The sequence below is a fragment of the Hemicordylus capensis genome, chromosome 3 (assembly GCF_027244095.1).
Source record: "Hemicordylus capensis ecotype Gifberg chromosome 3, rHemCap1.1.pri, whole genome shotgun sequence".
NCBI lineage: Eukaryota > Metazoa > Chordata > Lepidosauria > Squamata > Cordylidae > Hemicordylus > Hemicordylus capensis.
This window is the reverse complement of record NC_069659.1, coordinates 227031446-227049428: the sequence shown is the minus strand read 5'-3', so window position 1 is coordinate 227049428 and position 17983 is coordinate 227031446. Positions and strand designations below refer to the sequence as shown.

The 17983-nt window shown below is 41.9% G+C and overlaps 1 protein-coding gene across 2 annotated transcripts in view; it reads left to right on the top strand.

The window, feature by feature from the left end:
- The window catches only part of JMJD1C (jumonji domain containing 1C), a 236876-nt gene that overhangs the window by 174492 nt on the left and 44401 nt on the right, over positions 1 to 17983 (top strand). For both annotated transcript variants that reach the window (XM_053309757.1, XM_053309758.1), the window contains 6 exons: positions 1778 to 1902; positions 3153 to 3296; positions 3387 to 3579; positions 3660 to 5326; positions 6591 to 6763; positions 7040 to 9216. In XM_053309757.1, coding sequence (XP_053165732.1) covers positions 1778 to 1902; positions 3153 to 3296; positions 3387 to 3579; positions 3660 to 5326; positions 6591 to 6763; positions 7040 to 9216 — 4479 coding nt within the window. The remainder of the gene's footprint in view (positions 1 to 1777; positions 1903 to 3152; positions 3297 to 3386; positions 3580 to 3659; positions 5327 to 6590; positions 6764 to 7039; positions 9217 to 17983) is intronic.

Sequence of the window (17983 nt, the reverse complement as noted above, 5' to 3'; positions counted from 1 at the left end):
TTGATGCAACCTAGAGTTGAAGTTAGGTGCAACAGAATAAGCCAAAGGGGATAAAAATAAAATTAAAACAGTTAAAGAAGAGAGAAGTCTGACATGAGAAACAGTCCTTTTCTTTATTTGACAGTGACTGTGAGACAGATAGTTCTGTATTGTGAAAATAAGTTACTGGGTTTCAGACTTATTCTCAGCTCCTTTTTTGGCCAAAGCTATGAAGTTTAGTGTTCAGGGGAAATGTAGAAATTAGGACCGTGTGCTTCGGTAAAAGTTTGAATTCCATTTTGGAATTCCCAGCCCTCACCACAAGGAGGCAGTGCCTCACGGGGCAACTGCCCCAGAGTAGGAGAGGGGTGCAGTGCTACTGGGCAGTGTACAGGGGCTGGGCAGGGAGTGCCGAAGGGAGAGCACCACTCCCTGTGCTTTTCCCAGCAGCGCCACAGCCACCCAGCTCTCCCCACGCCAGTGCAGGGTGCTGGGGATTCCAGAACTGCATTCTGTCTTTTACTGACATGCACAGTGCTAAGTAAAAGTACCGATAGATGAAACACTAAAGCTGAAAATAACTTGAAATGTTTTGGTCAGGAGCATTCTACATAGGCGAGTAAACGTCTTGTATCAAATGGAGCTCTCAAGAAAGACAAATAAGTGAGAATACTAGAGCGTAGCCAAAAAACTTGAATTATGATGTAATGTAATGCATGAATTTGTGTTTCTGTAGAAAATCAGTTCTTAATACTTTGAAAGCTTTTCTCAATAGCCTTTAGAGGTTGTTCGGGTTAATATGTGGTTTACAGGGGTGGGCAGATTTAAGTCTTCTGGGAGCTATCACCGTAGTCTAGCAGCTTGGGGTGGTGGAGCCAGTCACAACATTTTGGCTTGGGGAGGCAGAGTCAGTCCTAAAATGGCATCTTGTAGGGAAAAAAATACATAAACAGAATAAGGGGTTTTAACATCAACACGCCTGAATTCCAGGAGAACTTTGCTGCAGGACAGGAGCAAGAGAAGCTTCTTTGTGAAGGAAGAAACAGAAGACAAATGGAAGAGAAAGTAAAAGCAATCCTGAGCAGAGAGAGAGAGAGCATGATTGGAAATGGTGCAGCCATGCCCCCACTCAGCCAGCCTGTAAGATTTGCAGTATTGGCTGGAAGGGAAAGGAGGGAGAAGCTAGACCAAATGCCTGGAGAGCTACTTCAGATAAGCCTGAGAGCTACCAATAGCTCCTAAGCTAACAAATGCCAGCCCCTGATTTACAGTATCTTTTTTACCTGCTTTTATAAACTCGCACTTTGAAATAACATGTTAGCAATAGACAAGAGGAAAGGCTGCTAAGCCACCTGGATTTCTTGAACTGCTTCAGAAGATGCAAAATTCTGTGGTAACTTTTGGGAACATTTGGCAGCTGTGGAACCCAAAACTTAAATGACAGAATTGTGTCTGCAGCAAAAGCATCTGGGCAGGCAAACAGCTGCTGTACAGCTTCTATACAAGGATTTAGGCATGCTTTTCAGCTTAGCACTTGGAATTTTGTCCCCACTCTTTGCTGTTATGGACTGCAAAGTTAAAATACAGATTTATACATATGTCAGATTCTTATACATCAGTTATTATATTTGCATTCATAAACATGCCTTTGTGAATCCAAAGCAAAATGTGGAGTAGTCTTAAAAGTATGTGAGATGTTAGGTTTTCTCTGTGCTGCTAAGATCAAACAGAATTTTATTTTTTATTTTTTGTTGTTGTTGGTAATAATCCTTAAGTTGTGTTTTGTTGTTTTTTTAAGGTCCGTATTCCTTAAACGGCTATAGAGTTAGAGTTTACAGACAGGACTCTGCCACCCAGTGGTTCACTGGTATAATTACTCACCATGATCTCTTCACTCGCACTATGATTGTTATGAATGATCAGGTAACTATTTCTTCACTACTGAAAGTGTTGTTTTTAAAGATAGAAAGTTACATGCTTAGGTTTTTGTCACAACTTTATGACACTGTTGTCCTAAAACATATACACACACACACACACACACACACACACACACACATATATATATATGAATGAAACAAAAAGAATGTGTAACCCAAGCTGAGTTAGTAGTTTGAAGTTTTTGAAACTGAATGGCTACAGAATGTGCTTACGCATAATCTTTTAATTTTTTAAAAAATCATTTAATTAAGTCATTTCTTAGGCAGTAAAATTGGCTGAAACTTAACAAAAGAAATGTTTGTTTCTATAATGTGTTGTCAGTTTCTTAGTGTGCTGATTACTATGGTACCATCTAGTGTGTTTGGGGGTTCTTTTTTTTTCTTTTTTTTTAAGGCTATACATGCCTGCTTTGAGCAAAGGGAACTTTGATTTTTCTATTATAGTGTCCCTCAGTATTCTCATTGTATAAATGGAGAAGTGGAATCCAGGAAATATCTGAGCCTGCTTCCTCAGTATTAAGATCTTTTTTTCTTGTGAGCACTTGTCTCTCTGCCCCCACCAATCAAATGTTGGTGTGGAAGAAAACACCAGTCTAACCTTTTGTCCTGTTATTTCCATTTGACAATGTTTTATAGGCTTAATAAATAACTTTCTCGTTCTTCTTTCCCTCCCTCCTATCTTTACAGTTTGTTTTTATTGACTGCCTTTTAATTTTAAAAATAATTGAAGAATTTTCTGTTTGGCGTAATCAGAGAGAACATCTGCACTTTTCTGCTAAATGTTTAATATGCTAATTATAAAATAAAAGGATACCACTTCTGCATTCCTCTTAAAAACCTTGTGTCATGGTGTCAAATTTTCAAGCTAGAACATTAATTCTAGATCATCTAGACTAGGGCTGCTCAACTTTGGCCCTCCTGCAGATGTTGGCCTACAGCTCCCATAATACTTGGCTATTGGCCACTGTGGCTAGGGATTATGGGAGTTATAGTCCAAAAACAGCTGGGGAGCCTAAGCTGAGCAGGCCTGGTCTAAGCAGTCCAGACTGTTGATCATGGCTAAGCACTATTGAAATAAATGAGAAGTCAATCATGACTAACTTAAGTCCTGTTAATCTCAATGCGACTTAGCCATAACTAATTTAATGGACCCCACCCCATAATTACAATTGTCATTTACATGAAAGATATAGAATGGGAATAAATGCAGATTTTCCCCCTCTAATAAACCAGGTGTTAGAGCCACAAAATGTTGATCCTTCTATGGTTCAGATGACCTTTCTAGATGATGTCGTTCACTCTTTGTTGAAAGGTGAAAATATTGGAATAACATCACGGCGCAGATCTCGTTCCAACCAGAACAGCAACACAGCCCACGTAGATATATTTTAACTTTAAATTATATTGCATTTACTCTGCTTATTTGCATGTAATTAAATGCAAGAAACATTACATGTTTTGTTTTAGGGCCACTATACTCGGGCTCAAGCAAATAGTCCTAGGCCAGCAATGAATACCCAGAGTGCAGCACCAAAACAAAATTCTCAGCAGCAGCAGCAGCAGCGGAACATCCGTCCAAATAAAAGAAAAGGCTCTGATAGCAGTGTGCCTGATGAAGAGAAAACTAAAGAGGAAAAATATGATTACATGGGTCAAGGAGGTAAGCATATTTTTAATAAAAGTAGGAGAATTATTATTTTTCAAAATTATACTGAACTAAAAATATTTTTTGCTTTACAGAAAATCTCAAGAATAAGACCAAACTCTTTCTTTCAAAGAGAAGAAAACCTGAAGATGATGAAAAGAAACTGAGTATGAAGAGACAGCGGACAGACAACACCTCTGACTACTCTGAAAGCAGTGACTCGGAAAATTCAAACAAAAGATTGACAGATTCTTCGTCAGAGCAAAATTCAGAGAATGAATTTAAAAGCAAAAACATTTCAAAGATAAATGGGAAAGAAGGAAAATCCCAGAGTAGTGGTATGGTAGAGGAACAGACACTAATAGACAGTCAGTCTCCTTGGGATGAAATACAGGAAGATAAAGAACAGATCGAAAGACCAGAGTCTGCTGACTTGGAGTTGCAAGAAATTTCACTCCATCAAGCTGAACAGCTGACAATTTATGATCGGAATGCCAATGAGGTACACATCCAAGAGTGCAATATAGAAAAGCAACACCCCAGGGAACTCTTACTGAATGAACAGTTCGTGCCCAACAGTTCTACACCAAAAAGTTGTATTGATATAAATATTGAAAACAATTCAACTAATGAGACCAAGGAAAACATAACAAATACTTTTAGTTTGCAAACCTGTCAGAAAATAGAACCCCATGGTAGTGATTCAAAACATCTGTTTACAAGTTCGAACTTTCTGGAAGTCAGAAAATTTAAAACTGATGAGAACTGGATTAATAATGTCAGCAAAATGGATGTGATACAACCAAAGGTTATGAAAAGTACATCAGCAAGTGAACATCTAAACTCTGAAAAAGTACAGTTTGGCTCTATGTCATCTTTAACTGTCATTTCAATAGCGGAAGAGGGAAGAGTACGTAAACAAAGTCCAGTCCCTGATGCCATGAGGTCAAAATCTGGTCCTTTGGTTGAAAGCCCTAAAATCAAGTCAGATTCCTCACCTGAAGTTAAATATAAACACACCCTGTCTCCTGATACTGTGAAGTCTAAGGTTAATTACCAGAACAGCCATGTTACTGGAGTAACAAGGTCAGCAGTTAAAACTGAGCATGATTTGCCTAGGTCTAGCTTCCATCCAGTTCCAGCTAGAGTTAGTTCATTAGAAGCTACTAAAAGTCCTCTTATCATTGACAAGAATGAACATTTCACAGTTTACAGAGATCCTGCTCTTATTGGGCAAGAAACGGGAACTAACCATATATCGCCATACTTGCATCAGCATAACTTTCCTCCTCATTCCACTTCCCATAGAACTTGTTTAAATCCAAACACTCATCATCCTGCATTAACTGGTGCATCCCATTTAATAGCTGGATCATCAAACCAATCTTCTTTGTCGGCTATTAGTACTCACCCTCTTAGTGGTACATCTCACCATTCTGTTCATCACCCACATCTGCTTCCTGCAGTGCTACCTGGAGTGCCTACAGCCTCTTTGTTGGGAGGCCATCCACGACTAGAGACTGCTCATGCTAGCAGCTTAAGCCATTTGGCATTAGCGCACCAGCAACAGCAACAGATGCTACAGCACCAGTCACCACATTTTGGGCAAGCTCACCCTTCTGCTTCGTATAATCACCTAGGACTTTATCCAATTATTTGGCAGTATCCAAATGGAACACATGCTTACTCAGGACTTGGAATACCTTCATCTAAATGGGTCCATCCTGATACCTCTGTTAATACTGAGACTCCTCTGAGAAGAGTAAGTCATGATGAATTCTCACTTTGGGATAGTATTATATGATTAGCTTGATGCAGGTGGTGGTGGTGGTGGGTATTAGTCTGTTGACAGTGCTTTGGTACAGCTAAACTGCAAGTTATTTTAACAAGTAATGCATAACAGTAACTCATCGAGTTAGGCAAATCTAAATCATTGGTATGTATTCAGGCTTTGCTTCTGGAGATACGCTGATAACATGTCATAGCATTTTATTCTTACTTATAATAGTGGTGTAACAAATGTAAAGATTGCAGTACTTTTTGAAATCCATTTTAATTTATGCTTAAAGGTGGGACCTTGGGAGCCATAACTTTTTTAAAAAGAAGCTGTGAATAACAGGGTTTATGCTTTTTACACATAAAAATTTGGCTCTGCCATTATTATAGAGATTCAGAGCATTCTGGGTTTTATTTTCCTTCCAGAGACTCAAAATGCATTTTACCTTACTGAAGAGTTTTCCCAATGATTACTTAGGTATGATAGTAGTAGTATGCAATGTTCCATAGTAGGGTAGAGGCCCAATATGATTGTAACACTAGTAATCTAAGCATGGTTAGCAGATCGGGAGCACACCACCAACTTGTATGCTCCCTCTTCTTTGCAACTGCTCCATTCCTTCCTCACTCATTTAGTGTAAACAAAAGTAAAGTGCACTAGCCCTAAGCACAGTTAGCTCTTAAACCAGGATTAACTCATTTGGGAACTCTGATTAGCACTAGCTCAGATGTAATGCTACACTGTAGTTAATACTAACCAGGATAAGGATGTGGAGGGAGCATGTTACATGCTCCTAATCTCAAAACCATGTTCATGAGATCACTTGCATTATGTGTGTACCAGGCTTAACTGGATACTTAATGAATTTATTATTTACTTCTAATGTTCTTCATAAGTGTTTGTGTAATGAAAGATTAATTTTAGCTGATAATCATGTACAAATGGGTTTTATTTGTTAAGGCTGAAATGTTAATTTTCTTTTTAAAGATACATTTTTCTCCTAGTCATTTGGTATGCTTTCTTTTTGTAATTTAAATTTGAAATATACTTTGCTTTTTTAAAAACTACTTTAAAAATCCATACTATGAGCTGCCAAAACTTGATTTTGTCATTTACATCTCAGCCATTATGAAAACAGAAATACTGTATGTGTTATCTGGGGCGGGGGGGGGGGGGTGTAAGAAAGAGAGAGTGATTATGTCTGGGTTCTGGTGATAACAATGAAGTCTGATTTTGTTGCTGTTAACAGAATACACCTAGTCCTTGGCTACACCAACCCACCCCTGTGACCTCAGCTGACGGTCTTGGATTACTGAGTCACATACCTGTAAGACCATCCAGTGCAGAGCCACACCGGCCACTCAAATTGACAACACACTCTAGTCCTCCATTGTCAAAAAGTGTAGTGGATCATCATAAAGAGTAAGTTTACATTATTTAAATCTATAAGCACAGAGGTAAGGTGATGTTGAAAGTGTGAGGATGTGAAGCTAACACGTTTTGCTTCAAATCACTTGTAGCTATGCATCAATCACACACACACTGTGACCAAGAGTAATCTAAAAAATATACTAATGAGGAAGATATTAATCCTGTGTATTTTGTGCCAGCAACTGATCCTTTAAAGTTCTGTTTAGCCTGTGATTCATGGATTTGAAACAAAATTAATCCAGTGCTTTTGTGTATATTTTTGTACAGAGAATTGGAAAGGAAAGGAATTTATGAACCTCTACGTTCAGCTGCAACAACCCCAAAGTCTGATTTAGAACACAACAGAACACAGACTGCAAAAGAGAGCCATTTGCAGAGACAGTTTGTGGATCCACTGCAAAGATCCCTTCAGGAGACAGGAGAGAGGCTAAGCAAGTATAAGGAAGAACACAGACGGATACTTCAAGAAAGTATTGAGGTTGCTCCTTTTACAGCTAAAATCAAGGCACTTGAGGGTGAAAGGGAGACTTATTCCAGAATAATGCCATTATCTTCTAGCCCCAAAAGCCATGGAGTAAAGCATGACAAAGATTCAGAACTCTATAAAATGAAGCATTCGGTGCCACAGAGCTTGCCACAAAGTAACTATTTTACCACCTTGTCTAACAGTGTAGTGAATGAACCACCAAGAACATACTCATCCAAAGAAGTTTCAGGTATGGGTGGTGCTGATAAGCAGAATAGCTGTCCTTCAACAACAGCTACTGCTCAGTCACTCACAACTTTCACTTCATCTCTTTCAAAACCACCGCCTTTGATTAAGCACCAGCCAGAGACTGAAAATTCAGTAAGCAAGATAACAGATCAGATTTCACAGCAAGTGGCTTCTCATTCAGTAAATTCCTTTAGAAATGACTCCAGAAGTCCTACTCAGTTGTCAATTTCATCCCCAAGTACACTCCGAACTATGCCTGCCTTACACAGAGCACCAGTGTTTCACCCTCCAGTCCATCATAGCCTAGAGAGGAAGGAAGGCAGTTACAATAATCTTTCTCCTCCAACCCTAACTCCAGTACAGCCAGTTAACGCCGGTGGAAAAACTCATGAATTACAGAAACCACCAACTTTAGTACCTGAACCCAAGGAAGCGCAAAATATTTACAAAAGCTCTTTGGAGCAAAAATTTTCAGATATATGGAAATCTAATAATATTTCAAATAATGATAAAGTGGAATGGCATGTTGAGAGAACTAGTAGGAAATCACCTTCTGCCACAGCTTCTGTCATTGTACGTCCACCTTCAAGTACAAAGTATGATACTGTGTCTGTAGTGCAGTCGACTCCCAAGGAGCGAGTTTTTGAAAGATCATTGACAGGGACAAACCAAACAGATTGTCTGAAACCAGCAGAAGCCAGAGAGACTGGAAGAATTGTTCTGCCGAATATGAACTCAGACACGATTCATACCCAATATGGAAAAAAATTTCCAGCTGCTACCCAGGGCAGTATTCCCAGTTCTGTTACGCCTACTACAACTATGCTGTGCACTACCAAAACAGATGTAACCACATCTGTGGCTACCACTGGCATTCCAAGCATGGGCAGTTCAGAAGTGACTTACTGTTTGTCAAATGTAGCATTGGCCTGCACACCAGTAGAGAGTCCTGCCTCTCGAGCCATAGACCAGGAAGTGGTGCACATACAAGAATGCTGTGTCAGCACCACAGCTCCAGTTATACTAGCCTGTGGCAAAACAGAAACGACACTTCAGGCCAGTTCTGGAGTATCTGGACCATCTGATTTTATTCACTTGAAAAAGCACAAGGCAGCTTTGGCTGCAGCTCAGTTTAAAAGTAACAGTGCCAGTGATACAGAGCTGAATGCTGTGAAAAATCCAATATATTCAGCCTCTGTTTCCCTAGACAGTACTGTCATCTCTAGTACAATAAACAAAGCTAATACTGTAGGCAATGGACAAGCTTCCCAGACAAGTCAAGCAAACCACCACACAAAACTGAAAAAAGCTTGGCTGACGAGACATTCAGAAGAAGATAAAAACACTAATAAAAAAGAGAATTTGGGGAACAGTGTATCGGAAATTATTAAGCCATGTAGTGTTAACTTAATAGCTTCAACATCAAATGATTTGCAAAATAATGTAGATAGTAAAATTCTGGGGGGAAAGCTTGTGAAAGAGGAGAGACACACAAGGAGAAAAACAAAACGGTCTTACGAATCTGGCTCTGAAAGTGGAGATTCTGATGAAAGTGAGAGTAAATCAGAGCAAAGGACTAAACGGCAGCCTAAGCCAACTTACAAAAAGAAACAGAATGATTTGCAAAAGAAAAAAGGTGATGTAGAGGAAGAAATAAAGCCAAATGGTGTTCTCAGCAGGAGTGCCAAAGAAAAAAGCAAACTGAAGTTACAGAGCAGCAGTAGTAATAGTAAGTATATCCATATCTATATCTATATCTCAGAAAAGAGAAAATCATTGATCTACCATAGTCAGTTAAGGCTGTGTGTTCTGTGCCTTTTAAAATGTAACCCATACAAAATTATCTGCAAAGCTTAGCTGAATTCTGCTACCTGTGTATATGATGCAAATGTGTTTATATAGAGTGCTCAATTCTGCTTCTGCTCATCATGGGGCTGAGCAAGGAGCCGACTGTGCCCGTTCAGTACCTTTTGCTGTTTGAGGTGAATGCAACATGTTGCCCTTCTTTCCACCTGACTCACCCCATCCCCTGGGCCAGGGTCCAGCACTGATGCTGCCTCTCTTCCTCATTGCCAGCCTCGGCCTCCAGGGCACACTCTGCTCTTTGGCTCAGCTGCACCACTGCTTGCTGTTGCAGGCAGCATGCATCCAGTTTCACTTATTGCAACCCCTGCTAACTTGGCAAAGAGGCACGTTTTAAGGTGGCGATTCTCTTTATTTAGCAGGGGGAGAGTAACTGGCCCTATCTACCCCTAGCGCTGTATCTCCAGTGACTGTTGCTGGTGTGTGTCTTATGTTTCTTTTAGATTGTGAGCCCTTTGGGAACAGGGATCCATCTTATTTATTTATTATTTCTCTGTGTAAACCACCCTGAGCCATTTTTGGAAGGGCGGTCTAGAAATCGAATAAATAAATAATAATTTGCCTGCCAATCTGTTTCTCTGAATCACTGTGCTCCAGCAGCACCTTGCTCACTTGCTGTCTTTGCCAACACCAGAATGTCTTCATTTTGGGAGGAGAAAAAGGGGATACGCTTGGTGCTCAAGAGAGAATAAGTGAACTGGTGTTGGAGTGTGGTGACGTGAGATTGCAACAGCAAGCAGTGGCATGGCAAGGCCCAAAGTCAGAGCATTGCCTGGAGGGTGAGGCTGGCAAGGAAGAAGAGAGGCTGCAGCAGTGCTGGGCTCTGAGGTTGGTGAGGGCGGGGGATGGGGCTGATGAAGGGGAAGAAAGGAAAAAGAGCCCAGGCCGTGGTGGCAGAGAGGATGCAAGGGAAAGCAGCAGGCCGGTGCTGTGAGGCCTGTGGTGGAGTTCCCCTCACTTGCCACCTCATTTGCCCTCATGGGAGAGCTATCCTCGGAGTCATTAATAGTGCCAAAGCCCCACTGCCTCTATGCTTTTGGGATGTTGCCGTGCCTTCCTCACCTGTGTTCTCAGCATTAAGACCTTAAAAACTTGCCTTAAAAAAGAAAAGAAAAGAAAGCCACGTTGATCAGGATATTGAATTCTGTTCTTGCATGGTATAATTGTGGAATCAGGTAATACACACTTCTGATTATAGGTTGCTTTGGTATCTGAAGAAAATATGGTTTAAAGAAGGTATTTTCAAAATTTGGTCTGATTATCAGAGAGAGAAAATGAGGATGGACAATCCAAAATTGAGTAGCAGCAGTAGTTAGCATATGGCTTTTCAACCAAAAAATGTTCTCAAAGTAGTTCATATGGCAGAAGGAATAAGAAGACATTTACCTATCCTAAAGGGGCTCAGAATCAGAGATAGTTGCACTCCCTCTGCAAAATATGAGAGAAGCACCACTTTAAAAGAACCTCTTTGCCCATTAGCACATAGAACAGCTTTGTGAAGGAGTAATACAGTATAGGTGGACCTCACTATACACAGTGCCACTATTTGTGGTTCCACGTATCTGCGTTCCCAAAATAGGCACCTGACCCTGGCATAAAGGATTATGTTCTGTATATCCTCTGAGGTCATTTCTGGCCACCATTTTGGGAGCAAGAGCCATTTTGTGGCTCTTAAAAACACCCATTTATGCCTCACTATCCTGCACAGTCGTCCCTCGCCAATCACTGTTTTCCCCAATCGCGAGTTTGAGTATCTGCAACTGGGAAATTGTACCACCCTCGCCAACTGCGACTCAGGTATCCACGGTTCAGTGAGTTTTGTTGTAAGTTTGGCAGATTTGGGGGGGTGTCGGGGTAATTTCCATGGTTTGGCAGGTGATTCTATGTATTTTTTACCTTATTTTCTGTCTTTCTACAACTGTGATTCCCCTAACCCCCTGTTTGCCATTGGTTTCAATGGCTTGTCTACTGTGAATTCGCCATCCGCAAGGTTTTCAAGGAATGGAACCCTTGCGGTTGGCAAGGGATAACCGTATATATAATTCCCCTTCATAAAAATACAATTGAAATGAATTACCTCTGTTCTTTCTATGTGTGCTTCTGCATCACTTTACAGCTGTGATGGATTCTCCTTTTTGCTTGCTAATATTTCTTGTCTATTGAATGTCGCAAGTAGATACTTCTTGTAAGAGGACTATGCAAATTGAACACATTTTCATTATATTCTGTCTGATACTATCCCATGGGTTGCATGCTTCTTGTGCTCATCAGTGCCTGTTGTTCTCAGTTTTTTCTTTCTAATAGCCCCACACCCCTCTCTGCCCACCCTATATCACTGTTGCTTCCAGCTGCTTTCACATCCAGAGTCTCTCACCTCTGTGCCATTCTTGTTGGAATGTAGTATTATTCCTCTGTGCATTTCCTTTTAGGCAGCAGCAACGTGAGTAGCCAATGTTTTGACTGAATTAGTTGTCACAGTTTTAGAATCTATAAGAATTTGGACTTGGTTATCTAGTATAGTCCAGGTTCTTACTGTCTAGATTTTATATTGATTTTTCAATATATAGTTGTTTTAGGAGTACAGAGATGAACAGGGGTGTGCTTCCATTTATGTCTTTGGAATGGTTTACATAGTAACCGTTAGCCATATTTCAAATTTTCCCCAGGTAGATGGTTTCATGGGAAACCAATACCACACGAACCAGTAGGAAACAAGTTGTGTTGCAGTAATTTCCACGATCACAACCGCTCCAAAAGGTCTTCAGTAGCAGAAATTACTGCAAATTGTAACCATGGATGTCTAGTTCACTCTCCACCCAAGCACAGATCAGCAAATGATCATGTGAAGAAAAGTCAGTGGCAAAAGTGACCAGGAACTTCTATAACTGATGTACCAGTGGCCATCAGTGTGAGTGTTAAGGAATCTAGAGCGGTCATAGTTTTTAAGTTTTCTTCTGCAGTCATGTTAGTTATACACTTAAAAATGTAAACAGTGTCTCAGGGTTCCTCAAAATAGATTTGCTGCTAGGTTGTCAGCTTATGTTTCGAATGATGATTAAGTGACTGTCTTTTTTTGAATGTGAAGCATCTATTGCTGTAATTTGAATTGTGTATTACTAAATAAATATATTATGCATGCAATCAATAGGAAATATTGCTGTGTTCTAGCCAGTAAACAGATTAAAAGTATGTACTTCTTTACTTCAATCAATCAATCTTTATTACGGTCATAGACCAGCACAGGTTATAAAACAGTAATACTATACAATAAATGCTATATAAAAGGGGGAAAAATGTTACAGTACTACGGAGAATAAGATTGATATAGCAGATAAGGCTGAGAAGGGAGGAATCTAAAAATTACGAAATGTTTAAAATATGCTATAAAGCACAAACAGAGTAGCTAAAATACATATAAGCTTTTAAGAGAAGTAATAAAGATTTTGCTATGATATTTTTGAGAATACATTTACTTTTTTTACTACTTGAAAGTACGCCATATTCCTGTGCACAACTTTTATATTTGTAATGACCAGGCTTCATTCTAAGGTGTGCACATGTGTGTGCACCAACTCCCGGGGCCCCATGCAGCCATTTCTGGCAGGTGCGCAGTCTCTGCTGCACCCACCATTGTCACCCAACTGCCTGACACCCCATTTTCCTGGCTGGGAAGGGAAGCATTACCCCATTTCCCTCTCTCCCTGGCCATGCCGCCTCCCCCCACTGGGCCTCTTCCTCCAGTTTTGGCTGCAGAGGTCTGGCGGTGGTTGCAGCTCCCCCCCACCAGCAGTCCAGAGAGAAGGGCAGGGGGAGGAGGAAGCCGGAGGAGGGAGGGAGGGAGGTGGATGGGCTCCCCCCCCCGCATGGCAGCCCAGAGAGACCGGAGATATGGTTAAAAAATGTTTTAAAAATGAAAGAAACAAATGGATCAAATGACTTTCGCCAAAACGTAGTCCATATTATATTTTCCATTATTCAAATACTGTATCCATTATTATTTCTAGCAACGCTGCTAGAGAACAAATGGAATAAAGTTTCGAGCCAGACAAAGCCTTCACAAAACTTCCAGTCACCAACAGAGGGGGCTTCTGTGGTCTACTTGGCTGGTAGCAGTTGCCCTATACCTCAATTTCTTCCTTTAAAAAAAAGTATACAGCCTAATGGTTCAGAGTAGGCACCACCAATTGCACATTAGTGAGTTCTTGGTCCAAAAGCAACTTATTATCCTCTGCTACTCAAGGCTTACTGAATCAGTTGCTTTATTTTATAATACAGTTGCCAATAGGGTCTGCACCACTCAGTCAGCTACTAAATTTTTTGCTCTCTGCCAGACCTGCTGTTGTCCACAGTCCCAAACCAGATAGAAACCTGGAACCTGCAAGTGTAATCATGTGTACAATTCAGCTCAGACTGTGAAGGGGGAAAGAAATCATTGTGAACAAGAACAAATTGGTAGTATTATGGGAGAAGGTCAATTAGTAAGAAAACTACTCCACTTCAAAACTACCCTCAGTAGTATTTTTTAAAGTTCGCACAATAACAGCCATAGCTTCAACATTTTTCTCTCCCATTTGAAAGGCTGCCTTAAACCTCATTTTCTGCATAAATGCAACAGCACACATCTGTTAGTATAGTGCAGGCAGGGTCTATAGCAAACATTTATTATTTGATTTATTTAAGTACAGAAATTTGGCGTTGGATATTTGTATTGTATGGTTTGGTTGTGTACTGGTGGCAGGTTTCGTCCCGTCCCCCCACCCCCACGGGCAGCCCAGAGACAATGGGGGTAGGATTTTTTTAAAAAAGTTTTTTTTAAATACATTAATTCTTTCGGGGGTGGGGGGCCTGGGGAAATAGGAAAAAATTGATCTCTGTAGGGATCCAGGGTCCCTCACAACTGTGTCATCTGGCTAGTGGTTCTAGACATACATAACAGTGGGTACTGCGCCTGCACAGATCAGCTTCAGTTAGAATTCATTAGCTCCTCGCGATGCCCATAACCACCCTGTGGACGTGACTGCAGTACCCTCTAGTGGCGGTTGGGCGTCGTCCTACTCAGTTTCTTGCTGACCGCCATTCGGATAAGTCCTCGGAAACAATTTGGTCCTCGGAAAGTTAATCTTTATCCATTTATGATCCTTAAATCGACTACGGGAATGGATTTGACTATTCTTTTAGATAAACCTTGGGACTTGGCGAAATCTTGGATTCCCATTTTCACGCGGAACAGACAACGATTCTACTTTCATTTCCCCCTCGGATTTGATGAAGTTCTCGGCCTCTCCCTTTTGACCTCGGAACGAACGACAATCCACCCGAAACACTCCAAACTACAGATGAGTGCAACTCAGAAATCAGGTAAAGAGAAAACTATGATTAAAAGGTGCTCCAACTGCCATGGTAAACTCTCCTCTACAGATGGGCCTAACCTCTGTTTGTTTTGTTTGGGAGAGGCGCATGAGCCTGCACAGTAGGCTCGTGGAAGAATCTTTAGCTCCATTTAGGCATAGTGATATCGGAGACTTCAGAGGGTGCCTCTTCAGTTCCTTCTGCTCCACTGCTCACGCTGTCTCGGGAAGGATCTGTTCCTGTTTCCCTCATTCCTGTAAGAGATTGAGATATTTATTTTTTTACTTTCTGGACTTGACTCGGACTGTTGTTGTTGTTGTTGTTGTTTTAATTATTCTCTCTGCTTACTGCTTTGGACTGTGTTTCAACTATAATTCTAATGCACTTCAACTTGGCTATTTTGACCTTGGACTGTTTCTGGACTTTGCTTGCACTTCCATTTTGGCTTAGGCATTCAGTTTCTGATGTTTTGGTTGACTCTGGACTATATTTGGACCTGGCTGTCCCAAAGAGCTTTAAGCGTTGTGCGACTTGTAAGGGAACTATGCCCTTCTCAGGTGGGCACTCTGATTGCTTGATTTATTTGGGGGATTGCCACAACACCAGTGCCTGTAAGATATGTCTGTCTTTTAAAAAGAAGACACAACTGAGCCAAGAGCTTCACCAAAGCATCTCTATATTAAAATATCCTTCACCCGGGAACACCGAGACAGCCATCACCGCTGAAGACACCTAGTCTCACATTGCCTAGTCAGACATAGATACCTGCACCATCGGCGTCCATGCCCTTGGGTTCATCTGGCACTTTTAAGAAGCCCATGGAAAGAGGGTGTGAACGGCATAAGCATAAGCACGAACACCACCATTATTCTTCAGGGGAGTCCCACAGAAAGAAGGATAAACATGCTTCCTCGGGGGCATCGACCGTGGCAACTTTGGTGCTGGCTAAGTCAAACTGGGTGTTGGGCTTGGCGCCGGAAGTGTACACGTCCCTGGTGAAGACACCCTCCCCTGCTCAATCTGAGATGTCATTCTCCCCTCAACCCTCGTCTTCAAAGACCGCTCCTTTAACATGGTCAGCTTCAGGACACCCAAGTTTCTTGACGTCAGTGGGCTCCCAATCTGCGTCACAGGCACGCGCAGCAGCAACTCCTCTACCCTCCGCGCCGAGACATTCAACGACATCAATGCCAATGCCATACACTTGATTGGCGCTGGCTTGTAGTCTGACTCCGACTTCGTCAATGCCCTCGACCTCCTTGCAGGCGTCGATGGTAGTGACCGCTACAGATCCACATTGTCTGTTTCCTGTTCGCTTGGCGGTGTCTTCACCCATAATTATTTCTCAAATATAGACACACTCTCATTGATCACCAGAGCATCCAGTGGCATCTTCTTTGGATTCCCCAGTGCTCCAAAGCTTGCATGTGTCAGGAGCTGGAACGCCTCTTGGGATCTGCAAATTCGACTCCATCGAACTCTACCTTTAATGGGTTAACCCTTTTGCAAGGACCTGATACCGAGGAACCCAAATCACCCATGCCGATACCTAAGACACCGACTGGTGGCTCATCTACCTCCATGCCACAGTGTCCTTCGGCTTTACCCTGGAGGGAGCATTTTCATTTCTCAGCTTCCCATGTTGCTCATGATCCTCTGGACTATTACAGTTCTCCAGGGGCCTTTGATTCACCACACCTCAGAGTTAGAGAGCTCTTTTGTTCCCATTCTCTATGTAGATCACCAGCTTTGCTTTATGAATTTGAGGAGTACAAACTCTGGAAGACCATGCATCTCGGGAGCTTTGCTTGATCCGTTGAGTGTCTCTCTCTTGGATCCTTTCAAAAAGCCTGCTGTACCTCCTGTGCCTTCAAGGCCCTCTACACTGTTGCCTAGGGCTCCACCACCCACACCAGTGATGCCAATGTTGACTGCTCCTGAGCTGCCTTCCATTCCTGCTTGTCCTTGAACACCTGCTCCTCTGGTGATTCCTGGACCAGTGTGCCCTCTGCCCTCATCCGTTCTGGCATCACCATCTTTCCCTTCACAGCCTGCTTCTAGGGATCCTCTCCCTGAGGACCCTGACTCAGATGGGGAATCCTCATACACCCCTGATGCCGACTGATGTGTCAGAAGTGCACCTGGGAACTTCACCCAATGACAATGTGGTTAATTGACGATTGAATTCTCCATCCGAAGAAACCAAATCCTATCGGATGCAAGTTCAAGAAATGGCCAAGGCCTTGGTCCTTGAGATCCCTCCTCCCAGAGAATTTCCATCCCTGGTGGTGGCTTCTAAGGCTACTTGGTCTACCCCAGTATCATCAACTCTTCCATGCAAGATACTGTTTGAAACTAATTTCAATGAAATAAATAAATGAATGAATGAATAAATTCAAACAGAGGAACCAACCTAGACCTTCCCAAAATTGGGGAGGCTACCGTGGAGGTTTTAAACCGTATTCAAGATGCCCCTTTCATCAGCTCAGAAGGGCCAACAAAAATCCAAATCTCAGAAACAACCCAAGCAGTTGTTTTAATGTCTCAGACTTGGAAGTATCTTTCCCTGTTCCTCAACTGGCATCCATCTTGCCCCCTTCCTTCCTGGCATCAGGTAACAACAGATGCCTGGGTGTTATGCATAGTAACCAACAGCTGTGCTATTAAATTTGACTCTCTATCTGCCCATGCGGGCATAAAATACACCCATGCAACTCCTGTCCTTGAAGAAGAAGTTTCTTCACTGCTCCAAAAGGATGCTATAGAATCAGTTCCACTTTCCTCAAAGTACACTGGGTTCTGTTCCAGATACTTCCAGGTCCCTAAACATGATGGTGGGCTCCGCCCCATCCTGGACTTGCGAGAATTGAACAAGCTTGTCCGAACCTTCGAATTCCGCATGATTTCTCTACAGTCAGTACTACCACTGTTGTGGGAGGAGGAGTGGTTTGCGTCCTTAGACCTTAAAGACACTTACTTCCACATCTCTCTATGTCCTTGATACTTCCAGTTCTTGCACTTTTGCCTGGACACTCAGGCCTACCTGTACAAAGTGTTCCCATTAGGTCTCTATACCGCCCCAAGAATTTTCACTAAGTGCATGGTGGCCATCATTGCCTATCTTGGTGTTCAAGCTGTCTCTATTTTTGCCTATCTAGATGATTGGCTTTTTACAGCAAAAGAGAAATCAACCCTGCTGCTCAACCTACAGGTTACTCTCTCTTTTCTGGCAGCTCTGGGGCTCAGTATCAATCTTAAAAAATCAGTCCTGACCCCCTAGCATG